General features: G+C 46.3%; 1 protein-coding gene across 2 annotated transcripts in view; it reads left to right on the top strand.

Annotated features, from left to right (window-relative positions):
- LOC122550203 (casein kinase II subunit alpha) overlaps nucleotides 1-19,925 on the top strand; it is an 89,105-nt gene that overhangs the window by 23,501 nt on the left and 45,679 nt on the right. For both annotated transcript variants that reach the window (XM_043690952.2, XM_043690954.2), the window contains exons 2-4: nucleotides 13,652-13,789; nucleotides 16,651-16,762; nucleotides 18,150-18,251. In XM_043690952.2, coding sequence (XP_043546887.1) covers nucleotides 13,689-13,789; nucleotides 16,651-16,762; nucleotides 18,150-18,251 — 315 coding nt within the window. In that variant the 5' untranslated portion in view covers nucleotides 13,652-13,688. The remainder of the gene's footprint in view (nucleotides 1-13,651; nucleotides 13,790-16,650; nucleotides 16,763-18,149; nucleotides 18,252-19,925) is intronic.

Raw genomic sequence — 19,925 nt, forward strand, 5'->3', positions numbered from 1 at the left:
CAGAGGGAGTGGCTGGAATCTGATGTAATGGTATTACAGTTATAGAGTCATAGAGATGTACAGCCTGGGAACAGACCCTTCGGTCCAACCCGTCCATGCCGACCAGATGTCCCAACCCAATCTAGTCCCACCTGCCAGCACCTAGCCCATATCCCTCCAAACCCTTCCTATTCATATACCCATCCAAATGCCTCTTAAATGTTACAATTGTACCAGCCTCCACCACATCCCCTGGCAATTCATTCCATACACGTACCACCCTCTGTGTGAAGAAGTAGGTCTCTTGCATATCTTTCCCCCCTCACCCTAAACCCATGCCCTCTAGTTCTGGACTCCCCGACCCCAGGGAAAAGACTTTGTCTATTTATCCTATCCATGCCCCTCATAATTTTGTAAACCTCTATAAGGTCACCCCTCAACCTCTGACGCTCCAGGGAAAACAGCCCCAGCCTGTTCAGCCTCTCCCTGTAGCTCAAATCCTCCAACCCTGGCAACATCCTAGTAAATCTTTTCTGAACCCTTTCAAGTTTCACAACATCTTTCCGATAGGAAGGAGACCAGAATTGCATGCAATATTCCAACAGTGGCCTAACCAATGTCCTGTACAGCTGCAACATGACCTCCCAACTCCTGTACTCTATACTCTGACCAATAAAGGAAAGCATACCAAACGCCTTCTTCAATATCCTATCTACCTGCAACTTTACTTTCAAGGAGCTATGAACCTGCACTCCAAGGTCTCTTTGTTCAGCAACACTCGCTAGGACCTTACCATTAAGTGTATAAGTCCTGCTAAGATTTGCTTTCCCAAAATGCAGCATCTCGCATTTATCTGAATTAAACTCCATCTGCCATTTCTCAGCCCATTGGCCCATCTGGTCCAGATCCTGTTGTAATCAGAGGTAACCCTCTTTGCTGTCCACTACACCTCAAATTTTGGTGTCATCTGCAAACTTACTAACTGTACCTGTTATGCTCCCATTCAAATCATTTGTGTGAGTAAAGATAACTATTAAAACATGAGGCAGGAGCTGGCCAGAGTTTATTGGAAAAGAGCCTCACAGGAATATGGTAGAGTAGCGCTGGCAGGACTTTCCGGGGATAATTCAGGAGGCAGCAGAAATACATCTCAAGGAAGAAGAAACATCCTAAGGGGCTGACAGGGGAAGTTAGGCAAAAGTAAGGACTATAGACGCTGGAGATCAGAGCCTACATTAGAATGGTGCTGGAAAAGCACAGCAAGTCAGGCAGCATCCAAGAAGCAGGAAAATTGATGTTTCAGGCAAAAGCCCTTCATCAGGAAGGGCTTTTGCCTGACAGGGAAGTTGATGACCCAGCAACTATCCTTGTGGACGTCCATTGGTTAAAACTTTCTAAACTGAGAATAACCCATTAATCCCGACCTCTTGCATCCTGTTGATGTGGGTAAAGGGTTGGTGAGCTAATTGGTTGTTCCCTGTGCCACAGTACGTATGCAGTAACCTTTAATGTGGCAGCTTATCTAATGCCTCATGGAAATCCAAGTATGGTACATCGGCTGGTTTCCTTTGATTACCTCTCAACCTGTCTCAAATGCTTCCCAGATCATACATATTTATTTCCATTTATGCTAACAATTCATCTCTTTGTTTGGTCTTTCAGGAGTCAGTACAGCCAGATGGGTCGAATGGTCTCCTGTACTGTAAAATTCAATGATTATATTAAATTCTGCCAGCATTGTGACACAGGATGTTAAACATTTTCAAGGCCATTTTTGCAATCCCAGACTTATCTGATGATACACTCTTCAAGCTTGTGTGTTCTGTCCCTTCTGTCACAATCTGTTTATCATTACCCAAATTACTCCCCTGCTCTATTGCTTTGTTGTTTCCCTTTATTGGAAAAGGCACAGTTAAAAGTTGTAGCAGTGCTGACAGTGGCTCTCGGGTGCAGTTCAGAGTGAAAGAGTACAGTTGTGCACGTGAGACTTACCCTCTTTATTTTATCGTTTTGTCCCCTCCCCAAAATCTGCCTGATAATAATCTGAGCTTCTCTCTGGGGAGAATGCTGTTTCTTCCTTGCTGATGTTTGTGTGGTTGACTGAACGGGAAAAATTCCCAGAGCTTCAGAGAGTGCTTTCCCTGGCTGGTGACACTACTTTGAGTTTCAGGAACAAGTAAATAGGCTTTTGAAATTCTTATCTGAGTTTCAAAGGAGCGGTTCGTTCTGCCTTAGACTGACTGACTGACTGATACAATCATTGTGATTACAAGCAATGCAGTTTCACCACAAACTGGTTGCCATTTACATCAAAAGACTAGTGTGGGCCCTTGTATTTTTTTCTCTCTCATCTGGAACAGTGAGAGCCTTGTGTGCAATTTCACAATCTACCAGAAATAGCCCTAAGGCCTTTCACATTGGACCTTTTGAAGCTGAGAGAGTGAGTGCCCCTGCAGCTGAGGTGTCAAGAAGGAGTTCCTCACCCCATCGTTATTGCTGAACCAAAAACCTCACGACAGCTTGCTGTATGACAGACTGATACGGTCTCATCATTCTCTGCACTGTCTGTAAATCCTCCTCCATGCTGTGACACTTGTGGGTTGACTTGAGAAAACCCTTTGGCAACATTACCAATTAATCAGAGACGTTGAAGACTGTGTGTCGTCTTCAGAATAAAAGATTAGAAGATAGAGATGAGCTGATTTCATTTGGGTGCCATTTTGAAGCAGCTGTTATTTTTAGGTTGAGTTTCCGTTTTCTTTCAGCATAAGAAAGACTTGCAGGAATTTAGAAAGGGAAGAGTCAATTTGGTTGAAGAATATAAATCTGGCTGTGGGCTGGGACATGTGGTCAGCTACTGCACTGGTGGGAGGCCATGATTGCGATGTGACAGTTTACCACCATCAGTGTTGACATAGGAGTTATAACTGCATGCATGCAAACGCAAGATCATAAATTGTCACAAGATTTTCACATGTATGCTCTTGGCACATAACTAAAATTCTCAGCGATGTCTCGATCTAAAATAGCAAGCATTGTAGAGCCAGTTCAAAAATGGAGTTGTGATACCAATTGGAGACACTGTGCACGCATGCAGCAGACCTTGGGCTGATTGGTGCCTAACAACATTGGCACTAGACTACGTTCATCTCCAGTGGAAGAGAATCAAATGCTCTCTCGATGTCACTGGCATCGCTGAAATTCTGACCTCCAACTGTTTTCAGCACCTTCATCACTGACCTGCCTTTCTTCATAAAGTCAGGGATGTTTGGTGATATTGCACAATGTTCAGCACTGCACAACCCAGGGAGTGAACATTCCACATCCAAATGGTGCAAGATCTGGATAATATCCAGGTTTGGACTGAGAAATGGCAAATAACATTTGTGCCCTACAAATGCTAGGCAAGGACCATCTCTAATAAAGAATGGTGGCTAGATTGTCTCTTGACATTCAATAGCATTACTGTCTCTAATTACCCACTACCAACATCTTGGGGATTACTGTTGAACAGAAACTGAACTGGACTATACAGATAAATGCAGTGATTACAAGAGCAGGTTAGAGGCTGGGAATACTGCAACGAGTAACTCTCTTCCTGTATCCCTGAAGCCTGTCAACCATCTACAAGGCACAGGTCAGGTGTGTGATGGAAAACTCCCCACTTGCCTGGGTGACAATGCTCGAAGCTTGACACCATCCAAGCTAATACAGCCCACTTGATTGGCACCACACCACATCCACAAGCATCTACTCCCTCCTCCACTGATGCTCAGAAGCAGCAGTGTGTACCATCTAAACAATGCAGTTCAGAATTTCGACAAGGTTCCTTCGGCAGGACCTCCCAAAGCCAAGACCACTTCTCATCTTGGGTGGCAGACACCTGGGAACACCATTCCCTGAAACTTCTCCTCCGAGCCACTCACCATCCTGACTTGGAAATATATCCCCGTTCCTTCACTGTTGCTGGGTCAGAATCCTGGAATTCCCTCCCTCAGGGCATTGAGGGTCAACCCACAGCACACGGACTTGAGCGTTTCAAGAAGGCAGCTCACCCCCACCTTCTTAAGGGGCAATTAAGTACAGGCAATAAATGCTGGGCCCAGCCAGTGGCACCCACATTGCATGAGCGAATTTAAAAAAAATTCAAATGAGCAGCTGACGCTGGAAAGACCTACTGACATTGGAGATAGTCCCGAGAAGATTTACTTGGCTGATTCCAGGTATGGGGGATTGTTTTACGAGGTGAGTTGAAATAAATTGGGCCTGAAATTACTGGAACTTAAAAGAACGAGAGGTGACATTATTGTAACACACAATAAGGGGATTTCTGTGGGGATTTGGTAGGATAGTTGTTTTCCCCTTGTGGAAAAGTGTAGGTCCAGAGGATGTAATTTCAATAAGCAGTAGCTAATTGAAGACAGATGAGGAGGAATCAAGGGTAGGGAATCTGTGATTTTTTTTTCCCTCTGAGGGCTGTGGAGAATGGGCCATGAAATATATTTAAAGCTGAGAGAGCCAGGTTTTTAATCCTTAAGGGAATCTAAGGTTTTGGAGAAAAAGCAGGAAAGTGGACTTGATGGTTATCAGATCAGACGTGATCTAATTAAATAATGGAGCAGATTCGATGGGCTGAATAGCCTTCTCTCATGTTAGTTTTAGGGCCTGTGCTTATGTTCCAAGAGAAAGTATAAAGAGCCGGGACATTATCCTCTGACCTGGCCAATGTTTATCCTTTGGTCCACATCACAAAGAAACTGGTTACCTACTTAGTATGACATTGCTTGCTTAGCGAGTTTTGAGAATTGTGAGGTTCTGGATGTAGGTTTGCTCGCTGAGCTGGAACGTTCAGTTTCAGATGTTTTGTCACCATATGAGGTAACATCTTCAGTGAGTCTCTGGGCGAAGCACTGGTGGTGCGCTTGCTAGTTTGTCAATGGTGCGGTCGCTAAAGAATAATAGGGTGGTTATGGTAGGGGATTTTAACTTTCCAGACCTAGACTGGGACTGCCACAGTGTTAAGGGTTTAGATGGAGAGGAATTTAAGTGTGTACAAGAAAATTTTATGATTTAGTATGTGGGTGCACCTACGAGAGAAGTTGCGAACCTTGACCTACTCTTGGGAAATAAGGCAGGGCAGGTGACTGAGGTATCAGTGGGGGAGCACTTTGGGGCCAGTGACCATAATTCTATTAGATTTAAAATAGTGATGGAAAAGGATAGACCAGATCTAAAAGTTGAAGTTTTAAATTGGGGAAAGGCCAATTTTGATGGTATTAGGCAAGAACTTTCGAAAGCTGATTGGGGGCAGATGTTCGCAGGTAAGAGACGGCTGGAAAATGGGAAGCCTTCAGAAATGAGATAACAAGAATCCAGAGAAAGTATATTCCTGTTAGGGTGAAAGGGAAGGCTGGTAGGTATAGGGAATGCTGGATGACTAAAGAAATTGAGAGTTTGGTTAAGAAAAAGAAGGAAGCATATGTAAGGTATAGGCAGGAGAGATCGAGTGAATCCTTAGAAGTGCATAAAGGTAGTAGGAGTATACTTAAGAGGGAAATCAACAGGGCAAAAAGGGGACATGGAGATAGCTTTGGCAAATGGAATTAAGGAGAATCCAAAGGGACAAAAGGGTAACATTGGAGAGAATAGGGTGCCTCAAAGATCAGCAAGGTGGCCTTTGTGTGGAGCCGCAGGAGATGGGGGAGATACTAAACGAGTATTTTGCATCAGTGTTTACTGTGGAAAAGGATATGGAAGATGTAGACTGTAGGGAAATAGATGGCGACACCTTACAGAATGTCCACGTTACAGAGGAGGAAGTGCTGGGTGTCTTGAAATGCATAAAGATGGATAAATCCCCAGGACCTGATCAGGTGTACCCGAGAACTCTGTGGGAAGCTAGGGAAGTGATTGCTGGACCACTTGCTGAGATATTTGTATCATCGATAGTTACAGGTGAGGTGCCGGAAGACTGGAGGTTGGCTAACATGGTGCCACTCTTAAAGAACGGTAGTAAGGATGAGCCAGGGAACTATAGACCAGTGAGCCTGACGTCGGCGGTGGGCAAGTTGTTGGAGGGAATCCTGAGGGACAGGATGTACATGTATTTGGAAAGGCAAAGACCGATTAGGGATAGTCAACATGGCTTTGTGTGTGGGAAATCATGTCTCACAAACTTGATTGAGTTTTTTTGAAGAAGTAACAAAGAAGATTGATGAGGGCAGAGCAGTAGATGTGATCTATATCGACTTCAATGGGCCGAGAAGTGGCAGATGGAGTTTAATTCGGATAAATGAGAGGTGCTGCATTTTGGGAAAGCAAATCTTAGTGGGACTTATACACTTAATGGTAAGGTCCTAGGGAGTGTTGCAGAACAAAGAGACCTTGGAGTGCAGGTTCATAGCTCCTTGAAAGTGGAGTCACACGTAGATAGGATATTGAAGAAGGCGTTTGGTATGCTTTCCTTTATTGATATACTTTCCTTTATTGGTCAGAGTATTGAGTACAGGAGTTGTGAGGTCATGTTGCAGCTATACAGGACACTGGTTAGGCCACTGTTGGAATATTGCGTGCAATTCTGGTCTCCTTCCTATCGGAAAGATGTTGTGAAACTTGAAAAGGTTCAGAAAAGATTTACAAGGATGTTGCCAGGGTTGGAGGGTTTGAGCTATGGGGAGAGGCTGAACAGGCTGGAACTATTTTCTTTGGAGTGTCGGAGGCTGAGGGTTGACCTTAGAGGTTTACAATATTTGAGGGGCATGGAATGGGGTAAATAGGCAAAGTCTTTTCCCTGGGGTTGGGGGAGTCCAGAACTAGAGTGCATAGGTTTAGGGTGAGGGGGAAAGATATAAAAGAGACCTAAGGGGCAATGTTTTCACACAGGGTGGTATGTGTATGGAATGAGCTGCTAGAGGAAGTGGTAGAAGCTGGTACAATTGCAACATTTAAAAGGCATTTGGATGGGTATATGAATAGGAAGGGTTTGGAGGGATATGGGCCGGGTGCTGGCAGGTGGGACTAGATTGGGTTGGGTTATCTGGTCAGCATGGACGGGTTGGACCGAAGGGTCTGTTTCCGTGCTGTACATTTGTGTATGGAAGGAAGATCGTATGAGGAAAGACTGAGACACTTGGGGCTGTTTTCATTAGAGAAAAGAAGGTTTAGGGGTGACTTGATTGAGGTGTACAAGATGATTAGGGGGTTAGATAGGGTTGACAGTGTGAACCTTTTCCCGCGTATGGAGTCGGGTATTACAAGGGGGCATAGCTTTAAATTAAGGGGGGGTAGATATAGGACTGAAGTTAGGGGTAGGTTCTTCACTCAGCGAGTCGTAAGTTCATGGAATGCCCTGCCAGTAGCAGTGGTGGACTCTCCCTCTTTATGGGCATTTAAGCGGGCATTGGATAGGTATATGGAGGATAGTGGGTTAGTATAGGTTAGGTGGGCTTGGATCGGCGCAACATCGAGGGCCAAAGGGCCTGTACTGCGCTGTATTCTTCTATGTTCTATGTACATCTCTATGACTCTATGTCACTTGAGTGATTATCTGGGAGTGCAGGCTTAGAGGGAAATTCTGCTGGGATTTCAGATGGTCAGATCAACCACAATCTCATTGAATGGCGAAGTAGATTTAATGGGCCAAATGGCCTACTTCTTTCCTACATCTTAATGGCCTTAAATTGGCTACGGCATTTCCTACAACAGTGCTTCATATGTTATCTTTATCTATCCACTCTATCTAGATTCCTGATAAAATTATGTACTTCAATTGAATCTGTTTTCAATCTCCTCAGTTCCAAAGAAAATAGCTGTAACCTATCCAGTCTTTCTTGTTGACTAAAATTCTCCATTTCTGCCGGCATTGTGGTAAATCCTGCCCATCGCCTCTCCTGGTGCAGGGACCAGCATCTCTCACAGTGCTCCAACTGTGACCTAACTGGTGTTTTATTCATGTCCAGCACTACCCCCCCACCCCCCCCCCCCAACTCTTATTTTTACTGCCTTGGTTTGGTGCTGCGTATTTCTTAATCATCATATCTATTTGTGTGGGCATTTTCAGAGATCTGTGGATATGCATAGGACTCTGGTGCAGAAATAGGCCATTTGGCCCTTCAAGCCTGCTCTGCCTTTCAATAAGGTCAGGATTGATTTGGTTGTGGTCTCCCCATGTATACCCCAAAACCTTCTCTCACAGAAATCGAATTTGTTCCACTTTCACATGTATGCACTTCTCAGCATCCTATCGTTTATTGTATAATTTCTTGCCTTGTTGTTGTTAACTAAACACGTGACCTTCCCCTTATCTGAACTGGCCAGGCTTTGCAGGAATGAGATGACACTGCGATCGTTACAGACTGTGCTCCTTGAAGCCTGCTCACAGACCAGGTTAAATCTCAAACAGGCTGAACTCTGCCAACTGTCTGCATTCCGAGCTCGCTATCATGCGACTGGATTGCCCCCCCCCCCCCCCCCCCTCAAAAACAAACAAGAATTGGCAAAGGCTTCTATCTGGATGGAGATTCAATTGTGGCATTGTGTTTATTCGGAGTAAGTGGGGTGAATGGGCAGCTCACCTGTTTTGACACTGAGTGCAAGGTAACTATACAATCATGTGGTTGATTCCTGGACCGGATGTCAGTTTCTTTGTTGTAACATGGACAACAGAACATGGTGACAGAGGAGAGGCAAGAGTGACAGCCCTTGACATCGAGGCTGCATTTGTCCCAAGTGTGGTAACAGGGAGCCCTGGCAAAACTGGAGTCAGTAGCAATCAGTGGGAGGGTGGGGACACTCACTGGTTGGAGTCATATCTAGCACAAAGGAAGATGTTTATAATTGTTGGAGCCTATCAGCTCCAGGATACTTCTGGAAGAGTTCCTCAGAGTAGTGTCCTAGCTCAATCGTCTTTGGCTGTTTCATCAATGATCTTCCCTCCACCATGAGGTCAGAGTAAGGAGGTTCACTGACACTACCATAAGGAACTCCTGCAATGGTGTTCTGGGACAGTGGTGATTGGTGACCAACAACCATGGACATCTTCCTTTGGGTTAGGCAAGTGTCCGACCTGGCCAGCATCCAAGCTTAAGTTGCTGTGTGGTAAGTAATGTTTGCAGCATGCCAGGCAATGAGCGTTTCTAATGAGAGGGACTCTGATTACTTCCCCTCAACATTCCCTTGCATTAATGTGATTGAAATCCCCAATATAAACATCATGTGGGACTGCATTGACTGGAAACAAAGGCATACAAATACTACAAGAGCAGGTCAGAGGTTAGGAATACTGCAGTGAGTGACTCACTTCCTAATTCCCAAAGCCTGTCCACCATCTAGGAGGCACAAGTCAGGAGTGTGACAGAATACTCCCCACTTGCCAGGATGGGTGCAGCTCCAACAACACTCAAAAAGCTTGACACCATCCTTGACAAAACAGCCGCTTGATTGGCCCAACATTGACCAGCTTTACTTTCACCCCCAATGCACAGTGGCAGCAGTGTGTCCCAGCTACATGATTCACTGCAGAAATACATCAAACCTCCTTTATTGGCATCTAACTAACACATAACTGCTTCCATCTAGAAGGACAAAGGCAGCAGATACATGGGAACACCACCCCCTGCAAGTTCCCCTCCAGACCACTCACCACCCTGTCGCTGGGTCAAAATCCTGGAATTCCCTCCCTAAGAACATTCTGGGTCAACCAACAGCCATGGATTGCAGTCGGTCAGAAAGGCAGCTCCTCTCCCACCTTCTCAAGGGGCAACTAGGGATGGGCAATAAATATTGCCATTGGATAAGCTGTTAAATGTGAGGAACCATCTTCCCCACTGCGCTAGCCATAAAAGTTCCAAGGCACTGATCCTAAGGAAGCAAGATGTCCTGGCACCAAGGAGATATTTGTGATGGACCTGCTCTGACATATTATGACAAGAGAGACATGAACCTGGGCTTTCTGGTTCGGTGGACACTGCCAGAGGCTGCAGTATTGGATTCAAGATGCCTTAAGCAGATTATCCAGTTTTTCCTATTTGCTGATGTGTTGTGGGTATTGCTGGCTTCGCTGAGATCCTGCGACTGAGATGATTGACCTCCAACAACCACAAACATCGATGACTCCACCCAGCGGAGAGTGCCCCCTGACTGCACTTTTTCCCAGATTCCTTGATGTCACACTCAGTGGATTCAGCCTTGATGTCAAGGGCTGCCCCTCAGCTCATCTCCGGAATTCAGCTCTTTTGTCTATTTTTGAGCCAAGTCTGTAGTGAGTTACTTATTTCATTGCTGTTTGTGGCAACTTGCTATTTGCAAATTGACTGCAGCAGCTACATTACAAATGTATTTAATTGGCTGTGAATTGCTTTGGGATATCCAAGGCTCCTGTATGTTTCCATTCGGGTATCTTTGTGTCGATAATGGAATAGTCTAGGTTAGATGGGCTTCAGATTGGTTTCACAGGTCGGTGCAACATAGAGGGCGGAAGGGCCTGTACTGCGCTGTAATGTTCTATTTTCTGGATTAGTGGTGCTGGAAGAGCACAGCAGTTCAGGCAGCATCCGATGTTCTATGTTCTGTGAGTTAAATATAAATTGCAATGTGTGCCATGGAGAGCTCACTGTAACTAACTGCTTCACCTAGACGAAAGTGAGGACTGCAGATGCTGGAGATCAAAGGCAAGATTAGAGTGGTGCTGGAAAAGCACAGCAAGTCAGGCAGCATCCGAGGAGCAGGAAAACTGACGTTTCGAGCTTCTGCCAAAATGTTGATTTTCCTGCTCCTCGGATGCTACCTGAGCTGTGCTTTTCCAGCACCACTCTAATGTTAACTGCTTTACCTGTCCAGACTCCCAGCCTGTACTCCCCACAATGGCACGTTTACTCCCCCTCCCCTCCCCACCTTACACGGGGCCCACAATCCCCATGTGGGCTCAACCCCCCCCCCCCCCCACAAGCTGAGCTGCCAAAGCCAGCCAGACTTGCTCACCATTTCCCCACTGACCACCAGGAATCTGAGACAGCTGTGGATTAATGGGTGATAGTGCAGCTTATTGATGATCTGAATGAGTGAGGCTGGGCTAGACTCCATCTGTGAGAGAGGGCTAACTGGCCTCTCCTCATCCTGGGAACGAAGGAAAGCAGACAAGTGGCCATCACTGTCCTTGGCTAACCTTGGGGAACTGGGGTTACTGCAGTTACATTCAGTAGTGGGACCCTGTGCAAAGAATCTCGTGTTAAACCCACATTTGTTGAATTTCCGGTCATGTATTCAGAGGCAGGAGGGGCTGTTAGATAGCGATTACACTGTTGGTAGATAGGAGTTATTGATGGAAAATTTCAGCTTGTTATATCTGGTTCTGCTTACCATTTTGGTTTAGAACTCAGCTGTCTCCCCTTCCCCCTTAAACAATCCCTTGGGATTGAGAGTGACTTCCACTTTGGGTTTGATGGGTTCTGAGGCAGTTTGAGACCAATGCTTGATCTGCACACACTGCCACGCATGTGACTGCGAGTAGACCATTCAGTGCTTCTCTGCCATTCAATAAGACCATGGCTGATCTGATTTTAATCTCAACTCTGCATTCCTGTTTATCCCTGATAACCTGTCATCCCCTTTGTAGTCAAGACTTTCAGGAGATAAAGAGCTGGCTTTTCCTCAGAAGGCACTCCATTCATTCCAAACATTAGTCTAAAATGCCTTCTCTGAGCTGCTTCCAATGCACTAATGCCCTTCTGTAAGTTTGGTGACTGGTACACAGGACTGTAGGTGTGGTCTTACCAGTACCAGGTATAACTAAAACTTGATCTTTCTTGCATTCAATTTCCTTCATAAAACCAAACAAAGCATTCTGTTAGCTTGAAAGGCCATGTGGTGTTTGAAGGGTTATATGGATGGAGTGTGTAAGGGCTTGTCTTTCCCTCAGATAGTTTGGCTTCACCTTCACTTGTTCCTTACAAAGTCTGGTGATGTTTAGTTCCTTTCCAAGTGAACCTGCTACATTCTGGTCAGTCCCACATCAGGCTCTCCCCTGAATGGGTGGCTGACATTTGACTGCTTCAGCAATACTTTGTGGGTTGTCCTGACAATGTTTCTGCCGTCCATCTGGGAGTCTCCCGCCCCAGCCCCAAATCTAGATTCCAATGCTTCTGGACTCTGGTGTCAGATATCGTAGGTTTTGGTTTTTTTTTAATTGTCACACCTATCTAGGGTGATATGTTGTTTTATTGGCTCTAATGTACAGGGTAGGGAAAGCACAAATACTGATAGAAATGTATGTTTGCAGGACGTTCACCCACATAACCCACGCTGGTTTTGTGCTGTTGTGATACGGTTTTCTAGCAGTAGAGTTGATGTGTGAGTTGATGAATATTGGGAAGTTGAGTGGAGCATCAGTACAGGTAGTTGGTATGCAGTGTTCCTGTCAAACCCCCGCTGTGTATTTCGTTGTTTGATTAGATTAGATTCCCTACAGTACAGAAACAGGCCCTTTGGCCCAACAAGTCCACACCAACCCTCCGAAGAGTAACCCACCCAGACCCATCCCCCTACCCTATATTTACCCCTGACCAACACAACTATCACTGGGTAATTTATCATGGCCGATTCACCTGACCTGGCCATCTTTGGATTGTGGGGAGGAAACTGGAGCACCCAGAGGAAACCCACGCAGACACTGGGAGAATGTGTAAACTCCACACAGGCATTACCTGAGGCTGGAATTGAACCCAGGTCCCTGACGCTGTGAGGCAGCACTGCTAACCACTGAGCCACCGTGCCTCCCATTTGGCAGTTGTGTTTCACGCCACGATTTCAAAATTGTTTGTCCCTGCAAAAATATTTTCTTCCAAGTGTCTGAGGTTTAAAAGGAGGCAGCTTCCTCACCAGCCACCTCCCCATCACACGGTCTAACACTGTAATAGTATCCAACAGCTGCTTGTTTCCGTATTGAGTTGTATTCATTGACGGTACTGCAGCATGAGGCGAGAATCCGAAGGTACAGTTCATCTCTAGTTAACGTAATGATAAACTCCACTTGTCATATTTCAATTCAAGGGGCCCAGTTAGAGCCAGTGGTCAGTATCCTACCACATTTTAATTCACTTGTGGCTGTTCCAGCATTTGCTGCCTATCCCTAGTTGCCCCCAGTCTTTGGCGTTCTCATTAGCTACGCAGGTCCCCACTGGTCACATGTCTTCAATCTCTATTTTGTTTCACTCCTCGTCCTCTCCACTAGTCCTCACACGAGACTGTGGTGGTAAGATGGAACTTACTGCCAGGTGAGGAGAGAGCATGGCTGGATGCCCAGACAGAGCTCATTTTGTTTGTGGGAACAAGGTGTGCTGTTGCTGTGTAATGGACTGTGTAAGGTGCCAACATATGGGCTCGGAGTCTTTCTAAGGAGCAGCACTCACTGAGCCTCACGATGGTTTCTCTATTGACCGATATATGGTCTTCCTGGTGAGTGTGCAGGGGCTGAGATGCTAGACACACAGGCCATGTTAACTCTGACCCCCCCCCCCCCCCCCCCCCCCCCCCCCGAGCTTTCTGTATTGGCTGCCTGTCAGTATCTGTTATCAGTTGCTTTTTTTTAACTGCAGTTGCTCAAATCCAGTTGGAGAACATCGGGAGGCTTTACAGGACAACTGACGAAAAAAAATTAACCTTTCACATTGCATTGCAGGTAACACAGCAAGGGCCATTTCAGCTGCTAGTGAACCATGTCTGGGCCGGTCCCAAGCAGGGCCAGAGTATATGCAGATGTTAACACACAAAGACCCCGTGAGTACTGGGACTACGAATCACACGTCGTTGAATGGGGGTAAGAATAATTCTTGTGTGTGTCTCATGCTCTGTTGCCTTCTCTCACGCTCCCTCGTGCCCTTGTTTTTTTTTTCTCTTTCTCTCTCTCTCTCTTTCTCTCTCTATCCCCCTCGCTCTCTCTCTCTATCCCCCTCTCTCGCTCTCTCTCTCTATCCCTCTATCCCCCCCCTCTCTTTCTTTCTCTCTCTCTCTCTATCCCCCCCCTCTCTATCCCCCTCTCTCTCTATCCACCTCTCTCTCTCTATCCCTCTCTCTCTTGCTCTCTCTATCCCCCTCTCTCTCTCTCTATCCCCCTCTCTCTCTCTCTATCCCCCTCTCTCTCTCTCTATCCCCCTCTCTCTCTATCCCCCCCTCTCTCTCTATCCCCCCCTCTCTCTCTATCCCCCCCTCTCTCTCTATCCCCCCCTCTCTCTCTATCCCCCTCTCTCTCTCTATCCCCCTCTCTCTCTATCCCCCTCTCTCTCTCTATCCCCCTCTCTCTCTCTATCCCCCTCTCTCTCTCTATCCCCCTCTCTCTCTCTATCCCCCTCTCTCTCTCTATTCCCCCTCTATCTCTCTATCCCCCTCCCTCTCTCTATCCCCCTCTCGCTCTCCCTATCCCCCTCTCGCTCTCCCTATCCCCCTCTCGCTCTCCCTATCCCCCTCTCGCTCTCCCTATCCCCCTCTCGCTCTCCCTATCCCCCTCTCGCTCTCCCTATCCCCCTCTCGCTCTCTCTATCCCCCTCTCGCTCTCTCTATCCCCCTCTCGCTCTCTCTATCCCCCTCTCGCTCTCTCCATCCCCCTCTCGCTCTCTCTATCCCCCTCTCGCTCTCTCTATCCCCCTCTCGCTCTCTCTATCCCCCTCTCGCTCTCTCTATCCCCCTCTCGCTCTCTCTATCCCCCTCTCGCTCTCTCTATCCCCCTCTCGCTCTCTCTATATCCCCCTCTCGCTCTCTCTATCACCCCTCTCTCTCACTCTATCACCCCTCTCTCTCACTCTATCCCCCCTCCCTCTCTCTCTCTATCCCTCCCTCTCTCTCTCTATCCCTCCCTCTCTCTCTCTCTATCCCTCCCTCTCTCTCTCTCTATCCCTCCCTCTCTCTCTCTCTATTCCCCCCCCCCCATCCCTATCTCCCTCTCTCTCGCTGTATGTGTGTGTGTGTGTGTGTGTTCAACCGAGGCCTCCTATTGCTATCCATAACTGGTTACAACCTGTAAAAGGAACCTGATTATTCCCTCTCTTTGTCTTCTCACAATTAATTAATCTCTGATTAATACCAATCGAATACCCCAATCTCAGGTTGCTAATTTTTGTAACTTGGCTGCTCCCAATTACCCAGCGATTTTCTCCCCCACTTTCCTCTTGTGCGCCCACACTCTCACCCACATCCACCCCCTAGTTTTAGTATCGCTGCGTGGTTGACCCAGGAAACGTTCTGGTGACCGGGATTTGAATCCTACCATGGCAGATGCTGGAATTTGAATTCGATAAACACCTGGAGTAACAAGTCTAATGACGACCATGAATCTATTGTCAATTCTGGGGAAAGCTCCACCTGGTTTGTTAATGCCCTTTAGGGAAGGAAACTGCCGTCCTCACCTGGTCAGGCCTACATGTGACTCCAGACCCACAGCAAAGTGGTTGACTCTTAACTGACTTTAATCCACATTTGGAGTATTGTGTGCAGTTTTGGGCCCCATATCTCAGGAAGGATATACTGGCCCAAGAGTGTGTTCAGAGGAGGTCCCAGGAATGAAAAGCTTAACATATGAGGAACATTTGAGGAGTTCTGGGTCTATGCTCAGAGTTTAGAAGGATGGGAAGGGGGGGATCTAATTGCAACTTGAAGAATACCAAATGGCCTGGACAGAGTGGTTGTTGGGAAGATGTTTCAATTGGTAGGAGTGATGAGGACCCAAGGGCACAGCTTAGAGTAAAGAGATGACCTTTTAGAATGGAGATAAGGAGAAACTTCTTCAGCCAGAGAGTGGGGAATCTATGGAATTCACTGCCACAGAAGGCTGTGGAGTCACATTATTGAGTATATTTGAGACTGAGACAGATAGGTTCTTGATTGTCAAGGGGATCAAGGGTTACGGGGAAAAAGAAGGAAAATGTGGTTGAGAAATGCACCAGAGTCGAGAGTGTGGCGCTGGGAAAACACAGCAGCATCCGAGGAGCAGGAGAATTCACATTTTGAGCATAAGTTCCTGATGAAGAGCTTGTGCTTGAAACATTGATTCTCCTGCTCCTCGGATGCTGCCTGACCTGCTGTGCTTTTCCAGCACCACACTCTCGACTCTGATCTCCAACATCTGCAGTCCTGATTTTCCCCTGAGAAATGTATCAGCCATGATTGAATATCAGAACAGACTCGATGGGCTGAATGGCCTAATTTCTGCTCCTATGTCTCATAGTCTTATACCCTCTGGGCAATTAGGGATGGGCAACAAATGCTGGCCTAGCCAATGATGTACAGGCACAGCCATCCGTGCCCCACTCCTGCCTTTCCCCTTGGGCACCAATCCCCCGCCTGCCTGCAAACTGAGCTCACATGCACTCTCCCACATGAGGCCTTCGTGATAGCACCAGCCAGTATGGGAATTGAACTCACACTGCTGGTGTGACTCTGCAACATGAATCAGCCTTCCAGCCAACTGAACTAAACTTGTCCCCCACACCTTTCTGCTGTCCCTTTCAGTACCAGCAACTGAGTGCTGGAGCTGTCAAGCAGGAGGCTTTTACGCAGAACGAGTGATAACTGCAGAGATCTCTGACCTATTCTCCCACTGTCCCATATAGCTGCAACGTGACAGCTCAGGGTGGTGACCAGTGACTGACTGACCACTCATTTGAATGTTGTTTTGTTTTCTCACAGCAATCAAGACGATTATCAATTAGTTCGGAAATTAGGTCGTGGAAAGTACAGTGAAGTCTTTGAAGCCATCAACATCACAAATAATGAGAAAGTAGTGGTCAAAATACTGAAGGTGGGTGTTAATTGTCTAACAGCACTAAATGACTGTAACTATCTGTTTCTCGTTCCTCGTGTTTTAATTTGCCCTCTTGATGTTCTCAGTGATTTCCCTCTCTGTCTTGCTGTTGCCCAGAAAGGGCTGGGGATAGAGTGGGGAATCTCCTGTTTCTGGATTAGTGGTGCTGGAAAAGCACAGCAGTTCAGGCAGCATCCGAGGAGCAGTAAAATCGACGTTTCGGGCAAAAGCCCTTCATCAGGAATACAGGTATGCTGCCTGAACTGCTGTGCTTTCCCAGCACCACTAATCCAGAATCTGGTTCCAGCATCTGCAGTCATTATTTTTACCTGGGGAATCTCCTGTGGATTAGTCTGCCACAATACCTGTTGGTTAGCCAGCAGTGACGATAATCATAGAATCCCTACAGTATGGAAACAGGCCATTAGGCCCAACAAGTCCACGCTGACCCTCCAAACAGTAACCAACCGAGACCCATTACCCTAACCTATCATTCTACATTTACTCTTGACTAATGCACCTAACTCGTACATCCCTGAACACTACGGGCAATTTAGCAAGGCCAGTTCACCTAACCTGCACATCTTTGGATCGTGGGAGGAAACCAGAGCACCTGGAGGAAACCCACGCAGACACGGGGAGAATGTGCAAACTCCACAGTAATCCATAGTCACCTAAGCTAGGAATTGAACCCGGGTCCCTGGTGCTGTGAGGCAGCGCTGCTAACCACTGAGCCACTGTACCAATACTGAGGAATGGGATCTGTAGCCATACCATTACTCTAGTAGCTGCTGTAGGCTTATGCACTGGATGAGAAGTTCCCGTGGTCTCTGATACGATGCAAGGCATGAACATGTGCTTTTGTTTGCAGAGAAGGGCTTTTTGTGTGTATTCAGTGCTTGTATTACCTGGGATTTGGGGAGTCTTCAGATTGGCCAAAGAGAAAGTAGCAGCAATTAGATTTGATTTGTCAACCAATAAGCACCCTTCCCTCCAGTAGTTAAGAGTAGCTGTGATTGTTTGAAAATTGCCATTCTCGTTGTTAGTCCTGGATGAGTGTAAGACACAAGCTTCAGAAACGTGTCTTTTTTCAGCAGGGTTAAATTTAAACTCGAACAAAAACAGAAGTTGCTGGAAAAGCTCAGCAAGTCTGGCAGTATCTGTGAAGAGAAATCAGAGTTAATATTTCAGGTCTGGTGACCCTTCCTTAGAACTGATCTGATTTCTCTTCACAGATGCTGCCAGACCTGCTGAGCTTTTCCAGCAACTTCTGTTTTTGTTTCTGATTTACAGCATCCGCAGTTATTTCGGTTTTTATTTAATGTAAGTTCTGCTTGTTTTGTGAATTCTGTGCAAACGCTGACTGAATTCTTTGCTTCCACAGCCTGTAAAAAAGAAGAAAATAAAGCGAGAGATAAAAATTTTAGAGAACTTGCGTGGGGGCCCCAACATCATAAACCTGCTAGACATAGTAAAAGACCCAGTGGTGAGTACTGAACGTTATCAAGAGGCTTTTCCTAAAGTCTCTGGGTTCACAGCAGGCTGAGAAACCAGGGTTGTTGTCTGCATTCCAACCATCGCGGGTCTTTCGTATCATGTCACCCCTTGGCCTACTTTGTTCCAAAGAAAACAACCCAATCTCTCCTCGTAGCTACAATTCTCCAGCTTTGGCCACACTTTTGTAAACCTTCTCTGGCTTCTGTCCAGGGCAAATACATCCTTCCTGTAATGTGACCAGAACTGTGCACAATACTCCAGTTGTGACCTCACCACTGTCTTATACAGTTTCATCATTATATACCTACTTCTATATTCTGTACCTTCACCAATGAAGGAGAGCATTCTATACCTCTCATACCTGTGCTGCTACTTTTAGGAACTTGTGCTATTGCATGGTAAGATCTCTCACTTTATCTACCCCCTCAGTATATTACTGTTTATTGTGTTTTCCCTTTTACTGTTTACCTAAATGCATTACCTCACACGTACCACAGTTGAATTCCAGCCTTCTATTATTTTGGCGCCTGCACCTATCCTCTGCATTATGCAACTAATTTTTTGTCATCCACAAATTTCCCAACTGTACTCCCCATGTTCAAATCCAGATCATTACTGTGTCCAAAACCAGCAGGGGACCCAACACTGAGCCCTACAAAACACCACCTGAAACAGCTTTCTATTCGCATGGACAGCCATCGATTATTAGTATTCGTTTCCTGGCATTAACCCAGCTTTGGATCCAATTTGACATGTTGCCCTGTATCCCCTGGGATTTTACTTCTTTGGCCAGTCTGCTGTTTGGAATGTTTCCTCCATTGGGAGATTCTCGGGGTCACTTTTAAAAAAAAAAAGGTTGCCCATTTAAGACAGATGAAGGAAAAAAAAATCTCCAAGGGATGTGAATCTTTGCCTCCTCAAAAAGTGATAATAGCAGAGCCTTTAAGTACTTGAAAAGCAGAGATCGATTATTGGTAAGCAAGGGGTTGAAAGGTTATTTGGACTAGGTGGGAATGTGGAGTAATCAGGTCAGCATGATCTTATCGAATAGTGGAGCCAGGCTGGAAGGGCTGAGTGGCCCTAACTCATATGTTTATAACATCCTGGTTTGTGATCCTCCTGGTGTTCATATAACTATAAGACCAGAAGGAACAGGAGTAGGCCATTCGGCCCCTCGAACCTGCTGCGTCATTCAATAGGATCATGGCTGATCCCACATTCCTCACATCCACTTTCCTGCCCTTTCCCCTTATCCCTCCATTCCCCAACTAATCAAGATGCCATCAATCTTAGTCCTAAATATACAGAAGAACTCTGCTCCCACATTCTCTGTGGCAAGGATTTCCAAAGAGACTCAACCCTCTGAGAGAAGAAATTCCTCGTCATCTCAGTCTTAAATCGCTGCCCCTTTGTTCTGAGACTGTGCCCTCTGGTCCTCGACTCTCCCATGAGGGGGAACATCCTCTCAGCATTTACCCCATCAAGCCCCTCTGGACTCTGATGTGATACTCTGAGGTCGCCTGTCATTGTTCTAAAGTAATTTGTGCAGAATCCCAACCTGTTTAACATTGGCTCAGAATGCTTTTGTAAATGCCTCTCAGTATCTACTTTATGAAACCTGAATGTGTACAGGCGGTTGAGAGTACTGAGGTCATGAATAAGA

The sequence above is a fragment of the Chiloscyllium plagiosum genome, unplaced genomic scaffold (assembly GCF_037043375.1).
Source record: "Chiloscyllium plagiosum isolate Xiang-an unplaced genomic scaffold, Cpla_swu_hap1 HiC_scaffold_5, whole genome shotgun sequence".
NCBI lineage: Eukaryota > Metazoa > Chordata > Chondrichthyes > Orectolobiformes > Hemiscylliidae > Chiloscyllium > Chiloscyllium plagiosum.